The 24,399-nt window shown below is 52.9% G+C and overlaps 1 protein-coding gene across 1 annotated transcript in view; it reads right to left on the bottom strand.

Moving 5' to 3' along the window:
* Positions 1 to 4,448: 4,448 nt before the first annotated feature.
* Positions 4,449 to 24,399, bottom strand: part of LOC144950155 (plastin-3-like) — a 63,664-nt gene continuing 43,713 nt past the window's right edge. The window contains exons 12-16 of the mRNA XM_078880216.1: positions 21,421 to 21,535; positions 17,850 to 17,980; positions 15,496 to 15,619; positions 11,065 to 11,195; positions 4,449 to 4,662 (exon numbers count right to left, since the gene is read on the bottom strand). Coding sequence (XP_078736342.1) covers positions 4,530 to 4,662; positions 11,065 to 11,195; positions 15,496 to 15,619; positions 17,850 to 17,980; positions 21,421 to 21,535 — 634 coding nt within the window. The 3' untranslated portion in view covers positions 4,449 to 4,529. The remainder of the gene's footprint in view (positions 4,663 to 11,064; positions 11,196 to 15,495; positions 15,620 to 17,849; positions 17,981 to 21,420; positions 21,536 to 24,399) is intronic.

Here is a 24,399-nt window from a genome sequence, read left to right as displayed (position 1 = left end):
AGGTGGAGTAGCGTGGATGAGGAGGAGGAGGAGTTGAGAGGGAGGAGCAGGCAGAGAAGGCGATGGGCAAGGCAGTGAGATGTTAACGACCTCGTCTGCTATGCAGGAGGTCGTGGGCTCCATCCCGACCCTGATGCGCCGTGGATTTTTCTCCGCATCCTCCAGTCTTTCCCTCCACGTTTCAGGCTCAACATCACGCATTTTAAAGCATAGTTGGCTGCCGCTACACGTTTCCACGCGATGCCATCGGCCACTTGGGTTGGGGCTATCATTTGTCATTAGGGCTACATCGTAGATCAGTGAGCCTTACCTGGTAAATCATTAAGGGCCTTCATGGTGGTGAGCGGGCCTGGGTAAAACTACGTGGCCGGGAGTCGGAGCCATTCCCTGTTCACCTTGGGGTGCGGCAGGGATGTCCTCTGGCTCCCACGTAATTTTACATCTATTTTGACCACGTAGCTCAAGAAAAAAACGTTTCCTTCCCTCCACCATCTCCTCTTGTTCTCCCCTCTCGCTCCCCCCTCGCTCCCTGTCCGCTCTCCACCAATCTCTCCCCCTCTCCCATCCCTTGGGGTCACGCCAGGAGACTCGTGACCGCGCTTTCACGATGAAGTTAACCCCAAAAACCAAAACGAAAGTATGTTCATTGTACCAGGTGTAAGGCCCCGCTGGACTGCGTAGGCCTTTTTCAGAGGCGACCCCTGGCTATCGGCAAATGACGGCTCAACGAAGTGGGCTTATTATCCCCATCATCATCATCGTCGTGTGGGGAAAAAACGGGAGGACCCGGAGAAGAATCAACGCGACCACGGTGAGAGAAAGAGAGACACGCAAACTCCAAATAGCCAGCAGGCGTCAGGGTTGGGATGGAACCCACGACCTCCTGTATACCAGGCGAGGTAATTAACATCCCCTAGCCACCGTGATGATGAGAGATAGACACGCAAACGCCAAATAGCCAGCAGGCGTCAGGGTTGGGGTGGAACCCACGACCTCCTGTATACCAGGCGAGGTTGTTAACATCTCCTAACCAACCTTGGCACCATTATTGCTGAGTATCCGGCAAAGGGACAGCTGCCGCTGGGGGTGCCCCCTTTCAAACGTGTTGAGATGATGCGAACGCAGCTCGCAATTCAGCAGTGGTTGTCCTGCGGAAGATACTCGCCCCGCCGTAGGGACGTGGAGTTTCCGCTACCGGCTCAGGGGTTTGTCAGCTGATGATGTCGCTGATGATGTCGCTGATGATGTCGCTGATGATGTCGCTGGTGATGTCGCTGGTGATGTCGCTGGTGATGTCGCTGGTGACGTCGCTGATGACGTCGCTGGTGACGTCGCCGGTGACGTCGCCGGTGACGTCGCCGGAGACGTCACCGGCGACGTCGCGTTGGTGGCAGCGGTCTCTCTTTCATCATCATCACGGTGCCTAGGAGATGTTAACTTCCTCGCCTGGTGAACAGGAGGTCGTCGGTTTCTGACCCTGACGCCTGCTGCTGTATATTTGGAGTTTGCGTGTCTCTCCCTCTCCCAGCGGTCGCGTGGTTTTTTTCTCTGGGTCCTCCAGTTTCTTCCCTCCACGCTTCGTTATCAACGTCACGCGTTCATGGTATTTGGCTGCTGTGAATTGTCCGCGTGGTGACGATTAGCCACTTCGTTGAGCTATCATCTGTGGCCGGTTCGCTTTTGAAAAAGAGCTATGTAGTTCAGTGTGGGGGGGCTTACCTGGTAAAATAAGAAATAGCTCAAGAAAATCGTTTGATTGTTTATAACGTCTCCACTGATGCACGGAGCGGCGTCGCTGTTAAAGGACGCGTTGAGTAATCCAGTTTCGCGCGAGGTCAGGCCGCACGAACAACTTTATAGACGCTTCTTTGTTGTGGTTTCTATTTTAACGAGCACACACAAAAATGGTAATCGCAAGTAGGGCAACGTTGACGCGTCGCCTCGCACCACGCCGGACCCGAACCCACGTCGGTTGCCCGGCGAGGTTGTCACCCCCCGCCGGAGGAATAAAAGAGGCACGGCGGAACCGCAGCGGGGCGCCTCGATCTGTCTCTTTCTCTCCCTGCCACCACTCGCGGTGCGAACATTACAACAACAACAACCACAACAACAACCACAACAACAACAACCACAACAACAACCACAACAATAACAACCACAACAACAACCACAACAACAACCACAACAACCACAACAACAACCACAACAACAACAACCACAACAACAACCACAACAACAACCACAACAACCACAACAACAACCACAACAACAACAACAACAACCACAACAACAACGGGCGAAGGCCGCGGGCAGAACGGGATACCCCCACCACGATCCTCAACACCATGTGACACCCACCACGTGACATCCATTCTGATCCTCAACGCCACGTGACATCCACCACGATCCTCAACAGCACGTGACACCCACCACGTGACACCCACCACGTGACCCCCAGCACGTAACACCCACCACGTGACACCCATTATGATCCTCAACACCAGGTGACACCCACCACGTGACATCCATTCTGATCCTCAACGCCACGTGACATCCACCACGATCCTCAACACCACGTGACACCCACCACGTGACATCCATTCTGATCCTCAACACCACGTGACACCCACCACGTGACTCCCAGCACGTAACACCCACCACGTGACATCCACCACGATCCTCAACACCACGTGACACCCACCAAGTGACACCCATTCTGATCCTCAACACCACGTGACATCCACCACGATCCTCAACACCACGTGACACCCACCACGTGACATCCACCACTTGACATCCATTCTGATCCTCAACACCACGTGACATCCACCACGATCCTCAACACCACGTGACACCCACCACGTGACACTCATTCTGATCCTCAACAGCACGTGACACCCACCACGTGATATCATTATCATTCTCAACACCACGTGACACCCACCACGTGACATCCACCACTTGACACCCATTATCCTCAACGCCACGTGACATACACCACAATCCTCAACACCACGTGACACCCACCACGTGATACCCACCAGGTGACATTCATTCTGATCCTCAACACCACGTGACACCCACCACGTGACATCCATTATGATATTCTTAGGTTTTTTCGGTAAAGTCACGTAGGTAAATTTTTTTTAATAAAAGTAAAATAAAAAATAAAATAAAAATCACGACGTTTCGGAGGCAACACAAGCTTCCGTCTTCAGGTGGAACCGTCACACCACGATAGCTGTATCAAGTCTAGAACCCATTCTGATCCTCAACACCACGTGACACCCTTTCTGATCCTCAATGCCACGTGACATCCACCACGATCCTCAACACCACGTGACACCCACCACGTGACACTCATTCTGATCCTCAACGCCACGTGACATCCACCACGATCCTCAACAGCACGTGACACCCACCACGATCCTCACCACGCCCCCCCTCACCCCCGTTCGAGAGATGGAGACGGGGCGCAGGGTGTGAAAGCTCCGATTTTAATTGGTATTTACTCATCGCTTGTGAGGAGCCGGGGTCAAGTGTAGAGTTAGTCGCCACAGAATACAAGTTATAGAGAAGAAACATGTAAAATCATCGAAGAAGCCCAGATTTGGCCGCAGCTCCTGTTCCTGTGTCCCCATGTCTCTGTGTCTCCATGTCTCTGTGTCTCTGTGTCTCCATGTCCCTGTGTCCCCGTGTCTCTGTGTCCCTGTGTCCCCGTGTCTCTGTGTCTCTGTGTCTCCATGTCCCTGTATCCCCATGTCTCTGTGTCTCTGTGTCCCCGTGTCCCCGTGTCTCTGTGTCTCTGTGTCTCCATGTCCCTGTGTCCCCGTGTCTCTGTGTCTCTGTGTCTCCATGTCTCTGTGTCCCCGTGTCTCTGTGTCTCTGTGTCTCCATGTCCCTGTGTCTCTGTGTCTCTGTGTCTCCATGTCCCTGTGTCCCCGTGTCTCTGTGTCTCTGTGTCTCCATGTCCCTGTGTCCCCGTGTCTCTGTGTCTCTGTGTCTCCATGTCCCTGTGTCCCCGTGTCTCTGTGTCTCTGTGTCTCCATGTCCCTGTATCCCCATGTCTCTGTGTCTGTGTATCTGTGTCCCCGTGTCTCTGTGTCTCTGTGTCTCCATGTCCCTGTATCCCCATGTCTCTGTGTCTCTGTGTATCTGTGTCTCCATGTCCCTGTATCCCCGTGTCTCTGTGTCTCCCAGTCCCCATGTCCCCGTGTCTCCTCCCCGTGTCCCGAGTATCTCCTGCCCATGTCCCTGTAATCTCTTCCACGTGTCCCCTCCCCCCCCCCCCCCCCCGTGTGTCCCTGTGTCTCCTTCCCGTGTCCCCGTGTCTCCTTCCCGTGTCCCCGTGTGTCTCCTCCCCTCCGTGTGTCCCCCGTCTGTCTCCGTCCCATGTCCCCGTGTCTCCTCCACGTGTCCCCTCCCCCCCCCCCACCCCGTGTGTCCCTGTGTCTCCTCCACGTGTCCCCCGTGTGTCTCCTTCCCGTGTCCCCGTGTCTCCTCCTCCGTGTGTCCCCCGTGTGTCTCCGTCACACGCGCTTCATGCCACGGCCCATGAGGCAGGCGAACACGGTCATCACCATCTTGGGCTTCACCTCCACGAGGTCCTCGGGCAGTGCGTAGACACGCGCTCCGATCTTGCGAGCCATCGAGATCGCGTACCTAGTGGGGGGGGTAGAGGCCGGGGGGGGGGGGCAGACACAGCAATGTTACGGGGGGCAACAGAGAGAGACGCGTCACAATCCATCACCGCCAACGTCACCGCCAACGTCACCGCCAACGTCACCACCAACGTCATCACACACGGGGACACCACGGGGTCACTACTGGGACACCACTGGGACAAGATGGGACAGCACGGAGACGCCGCGGGGACAACGGCACGGGAAAAAGAGTGATGCAAAGACAAAGACACAATCCATTCCCATCATTACAATCACAAGCACTACCACCACAACCACTCACCACAACCACCATCACTGCAACCATAACCACGCATCACAACCACTCATCACCACCACTCATCACAACCACCATCACTCCCACCACAACCACTCATCACCACCACTATCACTGCAACCACAACCACTCATCATCACCACCATCACTACCACCACAACCACTCAACACCAAGACCATCACTACCACCACAACCACTCAACACCATCACTACAACCACTCACCACCATAACCACCACCACCACCACCACAACCACTCACTACCACCACCATCACTACCACCACAACCACTCACCACCACCATCACTACCACCACCATCACTACCACCACCACCACTCATCACCACCACCATTACTGAAACCACAACCACTCATCACAACCACCATCAATCCCATCACAACCACTCACCACAACCAACATCACTGAAACCACAACCACTCATCACCACCACCATCACTACCACCACAACCACTCATCACCACAACCATCACTACCAGCACAACCACTCAACACCATCACTACAACCACCCACCACCATAACCACCACCACCACCACAACCACTCACTACCACCACCATCACTACCACCACAACCACTCACCACCACCATCACTACCACCACCATCACTACCACCACCACCACTCATCACCACCACCATTACTGAAACCACAACCACTCATCACAACCACCATCAATCCCATCACAACCACTCACCACAACCAACATCACTGAAACCACAACCACTCATCACCACCACCATCACTACCACCACAACCACTCATCACCACCACCATCACTACCAGCACAACCACTCATCACCACAACCATCACTACCAGCACAACCACTCAACACCATCACTACAACCACCCACCACCATAACCACCACCACCACCACAACCACTCACTACCACCACCATCACTACCACCACAACCACTCACTACCACCACCATCACTACCACCACAACCACTCACCACCACCACCATCACTACCACCACCACCACTCATCACCACCACCACCATTACTGAAACCACAACCACTCATCACCACCACCATCACTACCACCACAACCACTCATCACCACCACCATCACTACCACCACAACCACTCATCACCACAACCATCACTCCCACCACAACCACTCACCACCACCATCACTCCCACCACTGCCACTCATCACCACCACCACGGCACCACCACTGAAACCACAACCACTCACCACCACCACCACCACAACCACTCACCACCACCATCACTACCACCACTCATCACCACCACCATCACTACCACGACAACCACTCATCACAACCACCATCACTCCCATCACAACCACTCACCACAACCAACATCACTGAAACCACAACCACTCATCACCACCACCATCACTACCACCACTCATCACCACCACCATCACTACCACGACAACCACTCATCACAACCACCATCACTCCCATCACAACCACTCACCACAACCAACATCACTGAAACCACAACCACTCATCACCACCACCATCACTACCACCACAACCACTCATCACCACCACCATCGCTACCACCACAACCACTCATCACCACCACCATCACTACCACCACAACCACTCATCACCACAACCATCACTCCCACCACAACCACTCACCACCACCATCACTCCCACCACTGCCACTCATCACCACCACCACGGCACCACCACTGAAACCACAACCACTCACCACCACCACCACAACCACTCACCACCACCATCACTACCACCACCACCACTCATCACCAACACCATCACTACCACCACAACCACTCATCACAACCACCATCACTCCCATCACAACCACTCACCACAACCAACATCACTGAAACCACAACCACTCATCACCACCACCATCACTACCACCACAACCACTCATCACCACCACCATCACTACCACCACAACCACTCATCACAACCACCATCACTCCCCTCCCACGCTCCCTCGTTCTAGGAGGAGGATAACGAAGGGATGACGGAGGAGGATGAGGAGGAGGGGGGGAGGAGGAGGAGGGGGGGAGGAGGTGGAGGGGGAGGAGGAGGGTGAGGATGGGGGGGAGGAGGAGGAGGAGGCGGGTGAGGAGGAGGGGGAGGGGGAGGAGGAGGAGGGGGAATAGGAGGAAGAGGAGGGTGGGAGGAGAAGGGGGAGGAGGAGGGGGAGAAGGAGGGGGAGGAGGAGGGGGGAGGAGGCGGTTTGGAAAGGAATCAGAAACGATTTGGCGCACAGACCCGGGTCAACTTCAGCTCACAGAGGAAAAAACGCAACCTCAGCGCTTACACAGCGGCACAAAGACCGCACACGAGGGGGTGGGTGGCGAGCATAACGCCCGACCGCCTTTGTTTCCCCGGTGCCGATGTTTACACAGCGCACAAGGTACTCGTTTTAAGGCTGAGCAGACCTAGGGGAGGCCCAGGACCAGGTGTAGGGTCGTGAGCGGGAACAGAACTCGGGTCGGCAGTGCTTCGTAGCGCAGGGCGCTAATCACTGCGCCACCGCTCCCCCCACACACACACACGGCTACATCACCACCACCATCACCGCCATCACCACCACATCACCTTCACTTATCGACGACCATCATCGTATACCAAGACAAAGCCCCCCCGTATAGCTTTAAAAGACTGTTTGGGCAAGTGCTGTTAGCGAGCAGCACCTACGAAGGGGGTGGGTGGCCAGCACCACGCCCGGCCGCCTTTGTCTCCCCAGTGGCGACGTTTACTACACACCGCTACACCAGGTACTCATTTGAGGCTGAGTCGACCTAGGGGAGGCCCAGGACCGGTTCAGATAATTGTCGCTGAGCGGTGTTGGTGGCTGTGAGCGGGGAATCGAACTCGGGTCGCCGTGCTTCGTAGAGCAGCGTAGCGCTAACCGCTGCACCACCGCTCCCCACATAACTTCACATACACACAGACACGTACACACACACACACACTCACCCCAAACCCCACCTCCCACAATCTGAAACAAAACACAGAGGGCACGACACAAACACTCACTCACCCTAAACCTCACCTCCCACAGCCTCACTTATATAATTACACAGACGGTCATATACAATGACAAAGGCCCCCCCTCACGCCCGTGTAGCCTCTAACCGACTGCCGGGCAGGGCAATTGTGTTGGCCAGCACCACGCCCGGCCGCCTTTGTCTCCCCAGTGATGATGTTGACACGCTGCAACAGGCACGGTAGCGATTCAATGCGGAGCGGTTCGGATGATCGCTGTAATTTATGTCGGTGGTGCCGTGAGCGGGGATCGAACTCGGTATCGCCGGGTTCGCAGTGCGGCGCGCCAAACCGCTGCGCCACCGCTCCCCACGCGAACTCGTGCAGAGGCTCAACAGACACGGAGACACGCGGGGAGACGTGAGGAGACACGTGGGGAGACACGGGGAGTCACGCCGGGAGACACGTGGAGACACGGGGAGACGTGTGGAGACACGGGGAGACACGGGGGGGGGGGTACGGGGAGACATGTGGAGACACGGGGAGACACGGGGGAGATATGGGGATAGACGGGGGGGGGCGGTACGGGGAGACATGTGGAGACACGGGGGTGGGTACAGGGAGACACGTGGAGACACGGGGAGACACGGGGGAGATACGGGGAGACACGGGGAGACACGGGGGAGACACGGGGAGACACGAGAGGAGATATGGGGAGACGCGTGGGGACGTGCAGAGACACGTGGAGACACGGAGAGACACGGAGAGACACGGGAGGAGACACGTGTGGACACACACAGACACACACGTGTGGACACACACACAGACACACGTGTAGACACACACACAGACACACGTGTGGACACACACAGACACACACGTGGGTACACACAGACACACACACAGACACACACGTGTGGACACACACACAGACACACGTGTAGACACACACACAGACACACGTGTAGACACACAGACACACGTGTAGACACACACAGAGACACACGTGTGGACACACACAGACACACACGTGTAGACACACACAGACACACACGTGTAGACACACACACAGACACACGTGTGGACACACACAGACACACATACTTGTGGACACACACACAGACACACGTGTGGACACACACACAGACACACACACAGACAACAACAACCGCCATTCGCCACTAAGTGGCGGTGACGTCACCACGACGCTTGTGCCAGGCTAAGTGCACCTTGAGACCACATGAAGTGTCGAACGCCCGCTGGCAGGAGGTCACGGGGCAGACCCAGGTGCCACGGGTCGACTGACTGAGATGACTGGCTGATGCACCACCTGTGCCCCCTACTGTGCCAACTTGCTGTGCTTTATCCACCCGGCGCTCCGCTCGTTGTTGTGAGCGTCGCTCCTCCGCCCTCCGTTGTTGTTGGAGGGCGACTGCCTCCAACTGCCTAGTAGCGTCCTTCACGAGCCTCCTCCACTGAGGCCGATCTTGACACCGCTGGTACCAGTCATCGGCAAGTCCACTCAGCTACACGTCCTCCTGTACCACATCACTCCATCTCCTCTCTAGCCCGTGCCGCGCCCGTTTAGCCCCCTCAATCCGGCCGAACAAAAGCTGTTTAGGCATGCGGTGGCTGGGCATGCGGGCTACATGACCCAGCCAACGCAGCCTTGCCTGCCGGAGGAGCTCACCGATGGGACTTTGCCCAGATCTTTCAAGGATTTGTGAGCTCCTCACGCAATCCAGCCTGGTTAAACCCAGGATGGATCGTAGGCAGGCCAGCCTAAATGTTTCCAACCGGCGAAGATGCTCCACTAGGGGGGTCCACGTTTTGCAAGCGTAGAGAAGGGAGGGAATGACTGTGGCCGAGAAGACCTGAAGCTTCGTGCGGAGCGACAGACCAGGTAGCTTCCACACAGCGTTACGCAACCGATGAAAAGATATTGCCGCTCGACTGATTCGGAGTGAGACCTCTGCTGTTAAACTGGAGCCGGTCATAAGTATACTGCCCAGGTATGGGAAACTCTCCACTCTCTCCACAACTGCCCCATCACCGATTGGGAGTTGTGGGGGTGGAGTGTCCGATGGTACAAAATACCCAGGCAGGTGCTTAGTTTTGGTGGGGCTGATGGTAAGGCCCCACCTCTTAGTGGCACGCTCCAGTCTCAGCAGCAGCGTCTCCAACTCCTCTTCTGAATGAGCAGCTATTACCAAATCATCGGCATACATAACGTGGTTGACCAATAGGGAGCCATCCCTTGATCGCACCCAGGCGTCGATCAGCCTCCCATTATATCTGTACCAAATGGAAATTCTCCCGGTACAGCTATTGAAGGCTTCACGAACTACGCGGTCAAAATAGATGTTAAATAATGTGGGAGCCAGAGGACATCCCTGTCGCACCCCACGGTGTACAGGGAAAGGCTCTGACTCCCGGCCACGTAGTTTTACCCGGGCCCGCTCACTATCATGAAGGTCCTTAATGATCGTGAGCAGAGGGTCAGGGACTCCGAAAGCACGAAGAACAACCCAGAGCCCAGGCCTACTGATGGTATCATAGGCCTTGACCAGGTCACACACACACACACACAAACACACACACAGACACACACGTGTGGACACACACAGACACACACACAGACACACACGTGTAGACACACACAGACACACACAGAGACACACACACACAGGCTCACACAGAAACAAACACACACACGTGTGGACACATACAGACACACAGACACACACACACAGACACACACACACACAGACACACACACACACAGACACACACAGACAACACACAAACACACACACACAGACACACACACACAAACACACACACACAGACACACACACAGAAACACACACACAGACACACACACACGTCTGTACACACACAGACACAAACACACACACACAGACACACACACTCAGACACACACACAGACACACACACAGACACATACAGACACACACACAGACACACAGACACACACACAGACACACACACAGACACACACACAGACACACAGACACACACACACAGACACACACAGACACACACACACACAGACACACACACACAGACACACACACACACAGACACACACATAGACACACGCTGCCCCGTACTTGGCGTTGCTCAAGTTCTGCTCCCCTTCGCTGCGCTCCCCGTCAGCTGGAACGAGTTCGTAGTTGACGGAGCCCGGCTGGATGGAGTCGATGAGGTCCAGAACCACCATCGACGACGCGATGCTCTTGTCCTGACGGAAGACAGACACGCTCGATCTACTGCTGGATGGAGTCGGTGACAGGTGGGGGGGGGTGGTGGGGGGGTGGGGAGAGACACGCTCGATCTACTGCTGGATGGAGTCGGTGACAGGTGGGGGGGGGGGTGGTGGGGGGGTGGGGAGAGACACGCTCGATCTACTGCTGGATGGAGTCGGTGACAGGTGGGGGGGGGGGTGGTGGGGGGGTGGGGAGAGACACGCTCGATCTACTGCTGGATGGAGTCGGTGACAGGTGGGGGGGGGGGGTGGTGGGGGGGTGGGGAGAGACACGCTCGATCTACTGCTGGATGGAGTCGGTGACAGGTGGGGGGGGGGTGGTGGGGGGTGGGGAGAGACACGCTCGATCTACTACTGGATGAGTTGTCTACGTTGTAAATTGGACTTCCATGGTGAACTGGGCTTCAATGGTGAACTGGACTCCCATGGACTTCCATGGTAAACTGGACTCCCATGGTGAACTGGACTTCCATAGTGAACTGGACTTCCATAGTGAACTGGACTTCCATGGTAAACTGGACTCCCATGGTGAACTGGACTTCCATGGACTTTCATGGAAAACTGGACTTCCATGGTGAACTGGACTTCCATAGTGAACTGGACTCCCATGGACTTCCATGGTAAACTGGACTTCCATGGTAAACTGGACTCCCATGGTAAACTGGACTTCCATAGTGAACTGAACTTCCATGTTAAACTGGACTTCCATGGTAAACTGGACTTCCATGATAAACTGGACTTCCATGGTAAACTGGACTTCCATGGTGAACTGGACTTCCATGGTAAACTGGACTTCCATGGTAAACTGGACTTCCATGGTTAACTGGACTTCCATGGTGAACTGGACTTCCATGGTAAACTGGACTTCCATGGTGAACTGGACTTCCATGGTAAACTGAACTTCCATGGTAAACTGGACTTCCATGGTAAACTGGACTTCCATGGTGAACTGGACTTTCATGGTGAACTGGACATCTATGGTGAACTGAACTTCCATGGTAAACTGGACTCCCATGGTAAACTGGGATCTGACAACCAAAATTAAAAGACAGAGACCAAAAAAAAATCGAATTCGGTAGTTACAGAAACAAAAAAAACCAACTCGATATTAAAATTCTCCGCCTATTTATGTATTTATTCACCGTTGTATGCACATGTTTACACGTTGTGTAAATGTATCCGGTGTTTCGACGGTTCGTCAAAATAAAATCAAAATCCGCCAACACCACGCGGCCCTGTCTCTCTCGGTGTATTAATTCTAGATTTGAAGCTTTCGTGACTTCAAGAATTCATACTCTTAGTTTTTTCGGTAAAGTCACCATGTAGGTAAAAAATGAAATTAAAATTAATAAAAAATAAAATAATAAAATCACGATTTTTTTCGAAGGCAACACAGTTCTCCGTCATCAGGTGGGACCGTCACAGCCAGATTTGCTGCATCAAGTGAGGCAAGGATTCCAACAGGGGCGGTTTCTTCATTAGGGCGATTGGGCGACGCACCACCAATGTCATTCAACCACAGAGTCACGCTCGCCGTCACTGTGCCTCTGGATATAGTCCAATCAGCGTCATGTCACGTTCTGTGGAGTACCGCCTCTTTTTGGGCGATTTCCCTCCGGCTGAGAACCGCCCCGTGTGGTCCCATAGACTTACATTCAAAGATGTTTTTTTTCGAACGGGGGGCGCTGCAATGCATTCTCTATGGCTTCCGGGAGGGCTCGCACTAACGTGCTTACGTCATCATACGTAAGCACGTTGCATCCAACAATATTATTTGTCGCCACCTAGTGGAATCTTTAATAAAAGAAACTTGAGCGGATTGTATTTATAGTGAGTATAGAAACAAACAAGATGTATTGTAAGAGTCACTTTATTTTTCATTAATATTAAAGAAGTGAAGTTGCCTTTACATGCTTACGCTGTTAATTTATCCATTGCATGGGTGGACCTTATCCTTATAAATCATCCAGACATTTGCCCCCCCCTGAGAGATTTTGCAGGAGCCGCCACTGGATTCCAAGATGCAAGTTCTTAAATGCAAGTTAAGGGGGGAGGAGGGGGGGGAGCTTATCTCTCCACTGCTCGATGGAGATCAATGTGACGACGACCCCCCCCCCTCAAATATGACGTCACAAAGCTCCCCCCCCCCCAAAAAAAACATGCTTCAAATCGCTTTAAACTATTGTCATTGTAGTGCGTGTTTAATGTGGCGCTGCACTCTGATGTTGTAGGAGAAAACATTTATTACAAAGTCTTTAATTAAGTAGAACGTGTTTGTCTATATTTATTTAAAGTTGCGCATTTTGATGTGACGTCACATTTCTCAACCCCCCCCCCCCCTCCTCCTCGTCACACATCGTTACAAATGTCTGACCACCCCCCCCCCCCCCCCCTCTAGGTGCGTGACGTCATTTATGGACGGCCCCTGCAGGAAATCACATTCTTTGTTTCTTTTGGCAAAGTCACGTAGGTATAAAATAAATAGATAAAATGCTAACTTACATTTTTGTTTAATTAAATTTTTTTTTTAAAGATGCTCACTACTCCCAGCTGAGCTGAGAGAGAGGAGCAGTTTGGGGCGGATTTACAACCCAGAGATAAGTCAACATTCCAGGATAATCGCCCAGCTCTTATGGGTCCGCAATGAATGAATTCAATCGCTAGTTTGTATATTTAAATAGGTTTGTTTCGTGCGTGTGTGTAAAGTAGTGGATGGGTGGGTTTGTGGGTGGGTGGGTTGGTGGGTGGGTGGGTGGGTTGGTTGGTGGGTGGGTGGGTTGGTGGGTTGGTTGATGGGTGGGTGGGTTGGTGGGTTGGTGAGTGGGTAGGTCGGTGGGTGGGTGGGTAGGTTGGTGGGTGGGTTGGTGGGTGGGTGGGTGAGTTGGTGGGTTAGTGGGTGGGTTGGTGGGTTGGTGGGTGGTTTGGGGGGTAGGTTGGTTGGTGGATGGGTGGGTTGGTGGGTTGGTTGATGGGTGGGTGGGTTGGTGGGTTGGTGAGTGGGTAGGTCGGTGGGTGGGTGGGTAGGTTGGTGGGTGGGTTGGTGGGTGGGTGGGTGAGTTGGTGGGTTAGTGGGTGGGTTGGTGGGTTGGTGGGTGGTTTGGGGGGTAGGTTGGTTGGTGGATGGGTGGGTTGGTTTGTGGGGAGAAAATGGAAAATTCCACCCATAAACAAAAAAGATCTCCCCACCCCCGTGTAGCCTGTAACAGACTATAGGGGCAAGTGCTGTTAGCGAGTAGCAGCATCGCCTATGAAGCCTACCGGCACTGTGGCACACGAGGGGGTGCGGATGGCCCGCACCACCACGCCCGACCGCCTTTGTCTCCCCCAATGGCGATGTTTACTACACACCGCACCTGGCACTCATTTGAGGCCGAGTCGATCTAGGGGAGGCCCAGGACCGGTTCAAATAATTGTCACTTGGTGTTGGTGGCCGTGAACGGGAATCGAACTCGAGTGAGTGGGGGAGTGAGTGGGTGAGTGAGTGGGTGAGTGGGTGAGTGGGTGAGTGAGTGGGTGAGTGAGTGAGTGGTAGAGTTGGTGAGTGGGGGATTGAGTGGGTGAGTGAGTGGGTGAATGAGTGGGGGATTGGGAGAGTAGGGGAATGGATGAGTGGGGGAGTGAGTGGTGAGTGAGTGGGTGAGTGAGTGGGAGAGTGTGAGAGTGGGTGAGTATGAGAGTGGAAGAGTGGGTGAGAGGGTGAGTTGGGGAGTGGGGGAGTGGGAGAGTGGGTGAGTGAGTGCGTGAATGGGTGAGTGAGTGAGTGTAAGAGTAGGGGAGTGAGTATGAGAGTGGGTGAGTGTAAGAGTGGAAGAATGGGTGAGAGGGTGAGTGAGTGGGTGAGTGGGTGAGTGAGTGAGTGAGTGGATGAGTGTAAGAGTGGAAGAATGGGTGAGTGGGTGAGTGAGTGGGTGAGTGGGTGAGTGAGTGAGTGAGTGTAAGAGTAGGCGAGTGAGTATGAGAGTGGGTGAGTGTAAGAGTGGAAGAATGGGTGAGAGGGTGAGTGAGTGGGTGAGTGGGTGAGTGAGTGAGTGAGTGGATGAGTGTAAGAGTGGAAGAATGGGTGAGTGGGTGAGTGAGTGGGTGAGTGGGTGAGTGAGTGAGTGAGTGTAAGAGTAGGCGAGTGAGTATGAGAGTGGGTGAGTGTAAGAGTGGAAGAGTGGGTGAGTGGGTGAGTGAGTGGGTGAGTATGATATTGGGTGAGTGTAAGAATGGGTGAGTGGGTGAGTGTATTTCCCATGCTCCTCGCGTGTCCCCCCCCCCCCCCCCCGTGTCTCACCTTGAAGCTGGAGATGGAGGAGGACTTCCCTGCGGAGGCGAGCGTCTTGTTGACCCAAGCGATGATGATGTCGTCGTTGACCTTCTCGCCATCGCCCAGCTCCTCCAGCACGTTGATGGTGTACCTGGGGAGACGGTGAGCACGGTGGTCATGGTGGTGTTAGAGATGATGATGGTGGTGGTGGAGGTAGTGGTGATGATGATGATGATGGTGGTCATGGTGGTGTTGGTGGTGTTGGAGATGATGATGGTGGTGGTGGTGGAGGTAGTGGTGATGATGATGGTCGTGGTGATGGTGGAGATGATGATGGTGGTAATGATGATGGTGGTGGTGGTGGAGTTGAAGATGATGATGGTGGTGGAGGTAGTGGTGATGATGATGGTGGTGGTTGTGGTGGAGATGATGATGATGGTGGTGGTGGTGGAGTAGTGGTGATGATGATGGTGGTGGTGGAGGTAGTGGTGATGATGATGGTGGTGGTGGAGGTAGTGGTGATGATGATGGTGGTTGAGTTGAAAATGATGATGGTGGTGATGGTAGAGTTGAAGATGATAATGGTGATGGTGGAGATGATGATGATGATGATGGTGGTGTTGAAGATGATGATGGTGGTGGTGGAGGTAGTGGTGATGATGATGGTGGTGGTGGTGGTGGTGGAGGTAGTAGTGATGATGATGGTGGTTGGTGGTGGTTGGTCGTGGTGGTAGTGGTGATGATTATGGTGGTTGAGTTGAAAATGATGATGGTGGTGATGGTAGAGTTGAAGATGATAATGGTGATGGTGGAGATGATGATGATGGTGATGGTGGTGTTGAAGATGATGATGGTGGTGGAGGTAGTGGTGATGATGATGGTGGTTGGTGGTGTTGGTGGAGGTAGTGGTGATGATGATGGTGGTTGAGTTGAAAATGATGATGGTGGTGATGGTAGAGTTGAAGATGATAATGGTGATGGTGGAGATGATGATGATGGTGATGGTGGTGTTGAAGATGATGATGGTGGTGGAGGTAGTGGTGATGATGATGGTGGTTGGTGGTGTTGGTGGAGGTAGTGGTGATGATGATGGTGGTTGAGTTGAAAATGATGATGGTGGTGATGGTGGTGATGATAGAGTTGAAGATGATAATGGTGATGGTGGAGATGATGATGATGATGATGATGGTGATGAAGATGATGGTGGAGTTGATGATGATAATGGTGGTGGAGGTAGTGGTGATGATGATGATGGAGTTGAAGATGGTGGTGGAGGTAGTGGTGATGATGATGATGGTGGTAGTCGTGGTTGCTGTGATGATGATGGTGGTGGCGATGGTGGAGTTGATGATGATGGTGGCGGTGGTGATGGTGAAGGTGAAGATGATGATGATGGTGATGGTGGAGTTTAAGATGATGAACATGATGGCGGTGGTAGTAGTGGTGGTGGCGATGATGGTGATGGTAGAGTTGATGATGATGATGATGATAATGGTAGTAGTAGTGGTGGTGGTGATGGTGGTGATGGTGGAGTTGAATATGAAGATGATTGTGGTAGTAGTAATGGTGGTGGTGGTGATGATGGAGTTGAAGATGATGATGGTGGTGGTGATGGTGGAGTTGAAGATGAAAATGGTGGTGGTAGTAGTAGCGGTCGTGGTGATGATGATGGTGGCGCTGATGATGATGGTGGTGATGGTGGAGATGATGATGGTGATGATGGTGATGGTAGAGTTGATGATGATGATGATAATGGTGGTAGTAGTGGTGGTGATGGTGGCGAAGTTGAAGATGATGATGGTGGTGGTAGTAGTAGCGGTCGTGGTGATGATGGTGGTGCTGATGATCGTGGCGCTGATGATGATGATGGTGGAGATGATGATGGTGTTGGTGATGGTGGAGATGATGATGGTGTAGATGATGATGGTGACGGTGATGGTGGTAGTGGGATGGTGGAGTTGAAGATGATGGTGGTAGTGGTCGTGATGATCATGATGGTGGTGATGGTGGAGATGATAATGGTGACGGTGAAAGTGGTAGTGGGATGGTGGAGTTAAAGATGATGGTGGTAGTGGTCGTGATGATCATGATGGTGGTGATGGTGGAGATGATAATGGTGACGGTGATGGTGGTAGTGGGATGGTGGAGTTGAAGATGATGGTGGTAGTGGTCGTGATGATCATGATGGTGGTGATGGTGGAGATGATAATGGTGACGGTGAAAGTGGTAGTGGGATGGTGGAGTTAAAGATGATGGTGGTAGTGGTCGTGGTGATGATGGTGACGCTGATGATGGTAGTGGGATGGTAGAGTTGAAGATGATGGTGGTCGTGGTCGTGATGAAGATGATGGTGATGAAGATGATGGTGCCCCGCCGCTCACCTGCGCATGAGTTGCCAAACGAGCGCCAGGGTGAGCATCGGTTTCCCTTCGTTGAGGTCCGTGCCAGCGATGCCCACGAGGGAGAACTTGCTCGCCTTGCCCAGCTCCACGGCGTAGTTGCAGTTCTCCAGCTGAAGAGAGAGACACACACACACACATAGAGACAAAGGTCCCCCGTGTAGCCTTTAGCAAGTTCTGCTAGCAGCAGCAGCAGTAACTGTGGCATCGTCATTATCAGCAGCAGCAGCAGATTCATCATCATCACATCATCAGCAGCGACAGCATCATCGGCACTTGCCCCGACAGTCCTATTGAGGCTACACGGTGGACCTTTGTCTTTGTGTGAGTATCCAGTGCAATGTGTAAAAAAACACATCGCCACTGGGGAGACAAAGGCGGTCGGGCGTGGCGATGCTGGCCACCCACCCCCCGTGTGCCGTGCCGCCCTTCATAGGGTGCTGCTGATCGCTAGCAGCACTTGCCCCGAGAGTCCTATGGAGGCTACACGGGGGACCTTTGCCTTCGCTGATGTTGCTAATTGATTCCAGGTGGCTCTTAGCTCCGGGAGAGGTCCACGGCATTGGAGGCTCCGCTAATTGGTGCCAGAGAGACAGGCATCGTCCATCAGGCGAGAACCACCATCATCATCATCACCACCATCACCACCACCACCATCACCACCACCACCATCACCACCACCACCACCATCACCACCACCACCACCACCAACACCACCATCACCACCACCACCATCACCACCACCACCACCATCACCACCACCACCATCACCACCACCATCACCAACACCACCATCACCACCACCACCATCACCAACATCACCACCACCATCACCATCACCACCACCACCACCACCACCATCACCACCACCACCATCACCAACATCACCACCACCATCACCACCACCACCATCACCACCACCACCATCACCAACATCACCACCACCACCATCACCACCACCATCACCACCACCACCACCACCACCACCATCACCACCACCACCATCACCACCACCATCACCATCACCACCACCACCAACACCACCACCATCACCACCACCATCACCACCACCACCATCACCACCACCATCACCACCACCATCACCATCACCACCACCACCATCACCAACATCACCACCACCACCACCACCACCATCACCACCACCAACACCACCATCACCACCACCACCATCACCACCACCACCACCATCACCACCACCACCACCATCACCACCACCACCACCACCATCACCACCACCACCACCACCACCACCATCACCACCACCACCACCACCACCATCACCACCACCATCACCACCACCATCACCAACATCACCACCACCACCATCACCACCACCATCACCACCACCACCACCATCACCACCACCACCACCATCACCATCACCACCACCATCACCAACATCACCACCACCACCATCACCACCACCATCACCACCACCACCATCACCACCACCATCACCACCACCACCATCACCACCACCACCATCACCACCATCATCATCATCACCACCACCACCACCACCATCACCACCACCATCACCACCACCAGCACCACCACCATCACCACCATCACCACCACCATCACCACCACCACCATCATCATCATCACCATCATCAGGCTGGGTGAGTGTGTGAGATGTCCCGCCAATTGGGAGGAGCGTGAGTTCAACTCGGGGTGGCGGGGTGAGCGGGTCACGGGTTTGGCTCTGCTTGTTCTCGTCATCGGCAGCATGAAGGTCGTTATCAGCAGCAGCATCAGCAGCAGTATCAACATCATCAGCAGCAGCAGTAACAACATCATCATCAGCAGCAGTAACAACATCATCAGCAGCAGCAGCAATAGCAAGCAGCAACATCAACAGGCATCAGCATCAGTCTTAATATCACTATCAGCACCATCAGCATCAGCTAAAATATCATCATCAGCAGCATCACCATCCGTATAAATATGATCAAAAGCAGTATCAACATCATCATCAGCAGCAGCAATAGCAGCATCAACAGTCATCAGCATCAGCAGCAGCGTTAATTTCATTATCAGCACCATCAGCATCAGTATACATATCATCATCAGCAGCATCAGCATCAGTATAAATATCATCAACATCAGTATAAATATAATTATCAGCAGCAGTATAAATATCATCAGCAGCATCACCATCAGTATAAATATCATAAGCATCAGCAGCAGTATAAATATCATAATCAGCAGCAGTATAAATATCATCAGCAGCATCAACAAATTCAGCAGCATCCCCAGCACTACCATCATTGTCATCATCATCATTGTCATCATCATCGTTATTTTGATCGTGATGAGCAGCAGCATCATCATCATCAGCAGCAGTAGACAGTCGACGTAACACCGGCAGTAGGATCAGCACCAGCAGAACTCAGATCTATCTTCATCATCATCATCCCATTTACCATCATCAGCAGAAGCTGCATTGACATCAGCAGCATCATCAGCTGCATGATGATGATGATGTTGCTGATGTACACACACACGTGTCTCACACACACATACTTATACGTGTACACACACACGTGTACACACACACACGTGTCTCACACACACACACACGTGTCTCACACACACACACACATCTACACACACACATCTACACACACACGTGTTCACACACACACACACGTCTACACACACACACGTGTACACACACACATCTACACACACACACGTGTCAGGATGTGGTGAGAGAGTTCAGGGGCACAGTTCCCCCTCTGCCATGCTCTATCCACCGCTGCATGAAGGTTGTACAATCGCCTCGATCAACATCATCACCACCATGCTCCATCCACCGCTGGATAGAGATCAATGTGATGACGAGGCCTCTACGCTGCGTGTGTTCTCTAACTCACACACACACACCCGGCGTGAACATCATCACCACCATGGTCTACCCACTGCTAGAGGATGATCAATGTGGGCGGGGTGGGGTGGGGTGGGTTGGGGTAGTGGAGGGGATGGGGGGGGGGGTCCATCTTCTCTATGTTGGTGGGGGGGCGGGGAGGGGGGTGGAGGGTGTGGGGGGAATGGGTGGGGGAGGGTGGTTGGGGGGAGGGGACGGGGGGAGGGAGGGGTTGCCCACCTTCATGTTGGGGAGGCGGGGAGGGGGGTGGAGGGGGCGGGGTTGGAGGGGGTGGGGTGGTTGGGGGGAGGGGATTGGGGTAGGGGGTTGCCCACCTTCTTCATGTTGGGGGGTCAGTAAGGTGGGTGGAGGGGGTGGGGTTGGGGGGTTGGAGAGAGAGGGGGGTTGCCCATCTTCATGTTGGGGGGGCGGTAAGGTAGGTGGAGGGGCGGGGTTGGGGGGGATGGGGTGAGGGGGGGTTGCCCATCTTCATGTTGGGGGGGGGCGGTAAGGTGGGTGGAGGGGCGGGGTTGGGGGGGGGGTGGGGTGAGGGGGGGTTGCCCACCTTCTTCATGTTGGGGGGTCGGTAATGTGGGTGGAGGGGCGGGGTTGGGGGGGGGTAGGGGCGGGGTTGGTGTGGTGGGGGTAGGGGGGGTTGCCCACCTTCTTCATGTTGGCCCCCAGGCGGGGGTAGGGGGGCTTATTCACGCGCTCCCACTCCACGGGAGTGCGGATCTTCTCCAGCAGCTCGATGATGACGAGGGCGTCCCGCAGGTCGCTGCGCTCGCGGCAACACGCGGCAGACACTCACTCAGTCACTCAGTCACTCACTCAATCACTCACTCAGTCACTCACTCAGCCACTCAACCATTAACTCAGCCACTCACTCACTCAATCACTCACTCAGTCACTCAGTCACTCAATCACTCATTCACTCAATCACTCATTCACTCAATCACTCACTCAATCACTCATTCACTCACTCACTCAGTCACTCAACCATTAACTCAGCCACTCACTCACTCAATCACTCATTCACTCAATCACTCACTCAATCACTCACTCAGTCACTCACTCAACCACTCACTCACTCAACCACTCATTCACTCAATCACTCACTCAACCACTCACTCAGTCACTCACTAACTCAACCACTCACTCACTCAACCACTCACTCAATCACTCACTCAATCACTCACTCAAACACTCACTCACTCAACCACTCAATCACTCAACCACTCAATCATTCACACACTCAACCACTCACTCAACAACTCACTCAATCACTCACTCAACCACTCACTCAGTCACTCAACCACTCACTCAGTCACTCAACCACTCACTCAACCATCTTCTTAGGTTTTTTCGGTAAAGTCACGTAGGTAAAACATCAAAATGAATGAAAATAAAATAAAATAAAAAATCACGACGTTTCGGAGGCAACACAAGTCTCCGTCATCAGGTGGGACCGTCACAGCCAGATTAGCTGCATCAAGTGAGGCAATGATTCAAGATGTAATCCCTTAAAAGCGAGTTGAGGGGGGGAGGAGAGGGAGGGGGGAGCTCATCAGACTATGGTAGCCAATGAATGGAACGTATCGGGAGGGAGGGGGGGCGAGGCCAAAAGGGTGGGCGACGGCGTGCAAGCGATTATGCGCAAGCGGCCAACTGCCGCACACGCCAACACAATGGGCAGAGAGGGGGAGGGAAGCTCTAATACACATGATAGACAAAAGAACGAAAATGCCCAACCAAAATCACTCAACCACTCACTCAACCACTCACTCAATCACTCACTCAATCACTCACTCAGTCACTCACTCAACCACTCACTCACTCAACCACTCATTCACTCAATTACTCACTCAACCACTCACTCAGTCACTCACTAACTCAACCACTCACTCACTCAACCACTCACTCAGTCACTCAATCACTCACTCAATCACTCACTCACTCAACCACTCACTCAAACACTCACTCACTCAACCACTCAATTACTCAACCACTCAATCATTCACACACTCAACCACTCACTCAACAACTCACTCAATCACTCACTCAACCACTCACTCAGTCACTCAACCACTCACTCAGTCACTCAACCACTCACTCAACCACTCACTCAACCACTCACTCAATCACTAACTCAATCACTCACTCAGTCACTCACTCAACCACTCACTCACTCAACCACTCATTCACTCAATTACTCACTCAACCACTCACTCAGTCACTCACTAACTCAACCACTCACTCACTCACTCAACCACTCACTCAGTCACTCAATCACTCACTCAATCACTCACTCACTCAACCACTCACTCAAACACTCACTCACTCAACCACTCAATTACTCAACCACTCAATCATTCACACACTCAACCACTCACTCAACAACTCACTCAATCACTCACTCAACCACTCACTCAGTCACTCAACCACTCACTCAGTCACTCAACCACTCACTCAACCACTCACTCAACCACTCACTCAATCACTCACTCAATTACTCACTCAGTCACTCACTCAACCACTCACTCACTCAACCACTCATTCACTCAATCACTCACTCAATCACTCACTCAGTCACTCACTAACTCAACCACTCACTCACTCAACCACTCACTCAGTCACTCAATCACTCACTCAATCACTCACTCACTCAACCACTCACTCAAACACTCACTCACTCAACCACTCAATTACTCAACCACTCAATCATTCACACACTCAACCACTCACTCAACAACTCACTCAATCACTCACTCAACCACTCACTCAGTCACTCAACCACTCACTCAGTCACTCAACCACTCACTCAACCACTCACTCAACCACTCACTCAATCACTCACTCAATTACTCACTCAGTCACTCACTCAACCACTCACTCACTCAACCACTCATTCACTCAATCACTCACTCAATCACTCACTCAGTCACTCACTAACTCAACCACTCACTCACTCAACCACTCACTCAGTCACTCAATCACTCACTCAATCACTCACTCACTCAACCACTCACTCAAACACTCACTCACTCAACCACTCAATCACTCAACCACTCAATCATTCACACACTCAACCACTCACTAAACCACTCACTCAATCACTCACTCAGTCACTCACTCAACCACTCACTCACTCAACCACTCATTCACTCAATTACTCACTCAACCACTCACTCAGTCACTCACTAACTCAACCACTCACTCACTCAACCACTCACTCAGTCACTCAATCACTCACTCAATCACTCACTCACTCAACCACTCACTCAAACACTCACTCACTCAACCACTCAATTACTCAACCACTCAATCATTCACACACTCAACCACTCACTCAACCACTCACTCAATCACTCACTCAGTCACTCACTCAACCACTCACTCACTCAACCACTCACTCACTCAACCACTCATTCACTCAATCACTCACTCAACCACTCACTCAGTCACTCACTAACTCAACCACTCACTCACTCAACCACTCACTCAGTCACTCAATCACTCACTCAATCACTCACTCACTCAACCACTCACTCAAACACTCACTCACTCAACCACTCAATCACTCAACCACTCAATCATTCACACACTCAACCACTCACTCAACAACTCACTCAATCACTCACT

Source organism: Lampetra fluviatilis, chromosome 56 (assembly GCF_964198595.1).
Source record: "Lampetra fluviatilis chromosome 56, kcLamFluv1.1, whole genome shotgun sequence".
NCBI lineage: Eukaryota > Metazoa > Chordata > Hyperoartia > Petromyzontiformes > Petromyzontidae > Lampetra > Lampetra fluviatilis.
The sequence above is the reverse complement of the archived record's forward strand: the minus strand, read 5'-3'. Positions and strand labels throughout refer to the sequence as shown.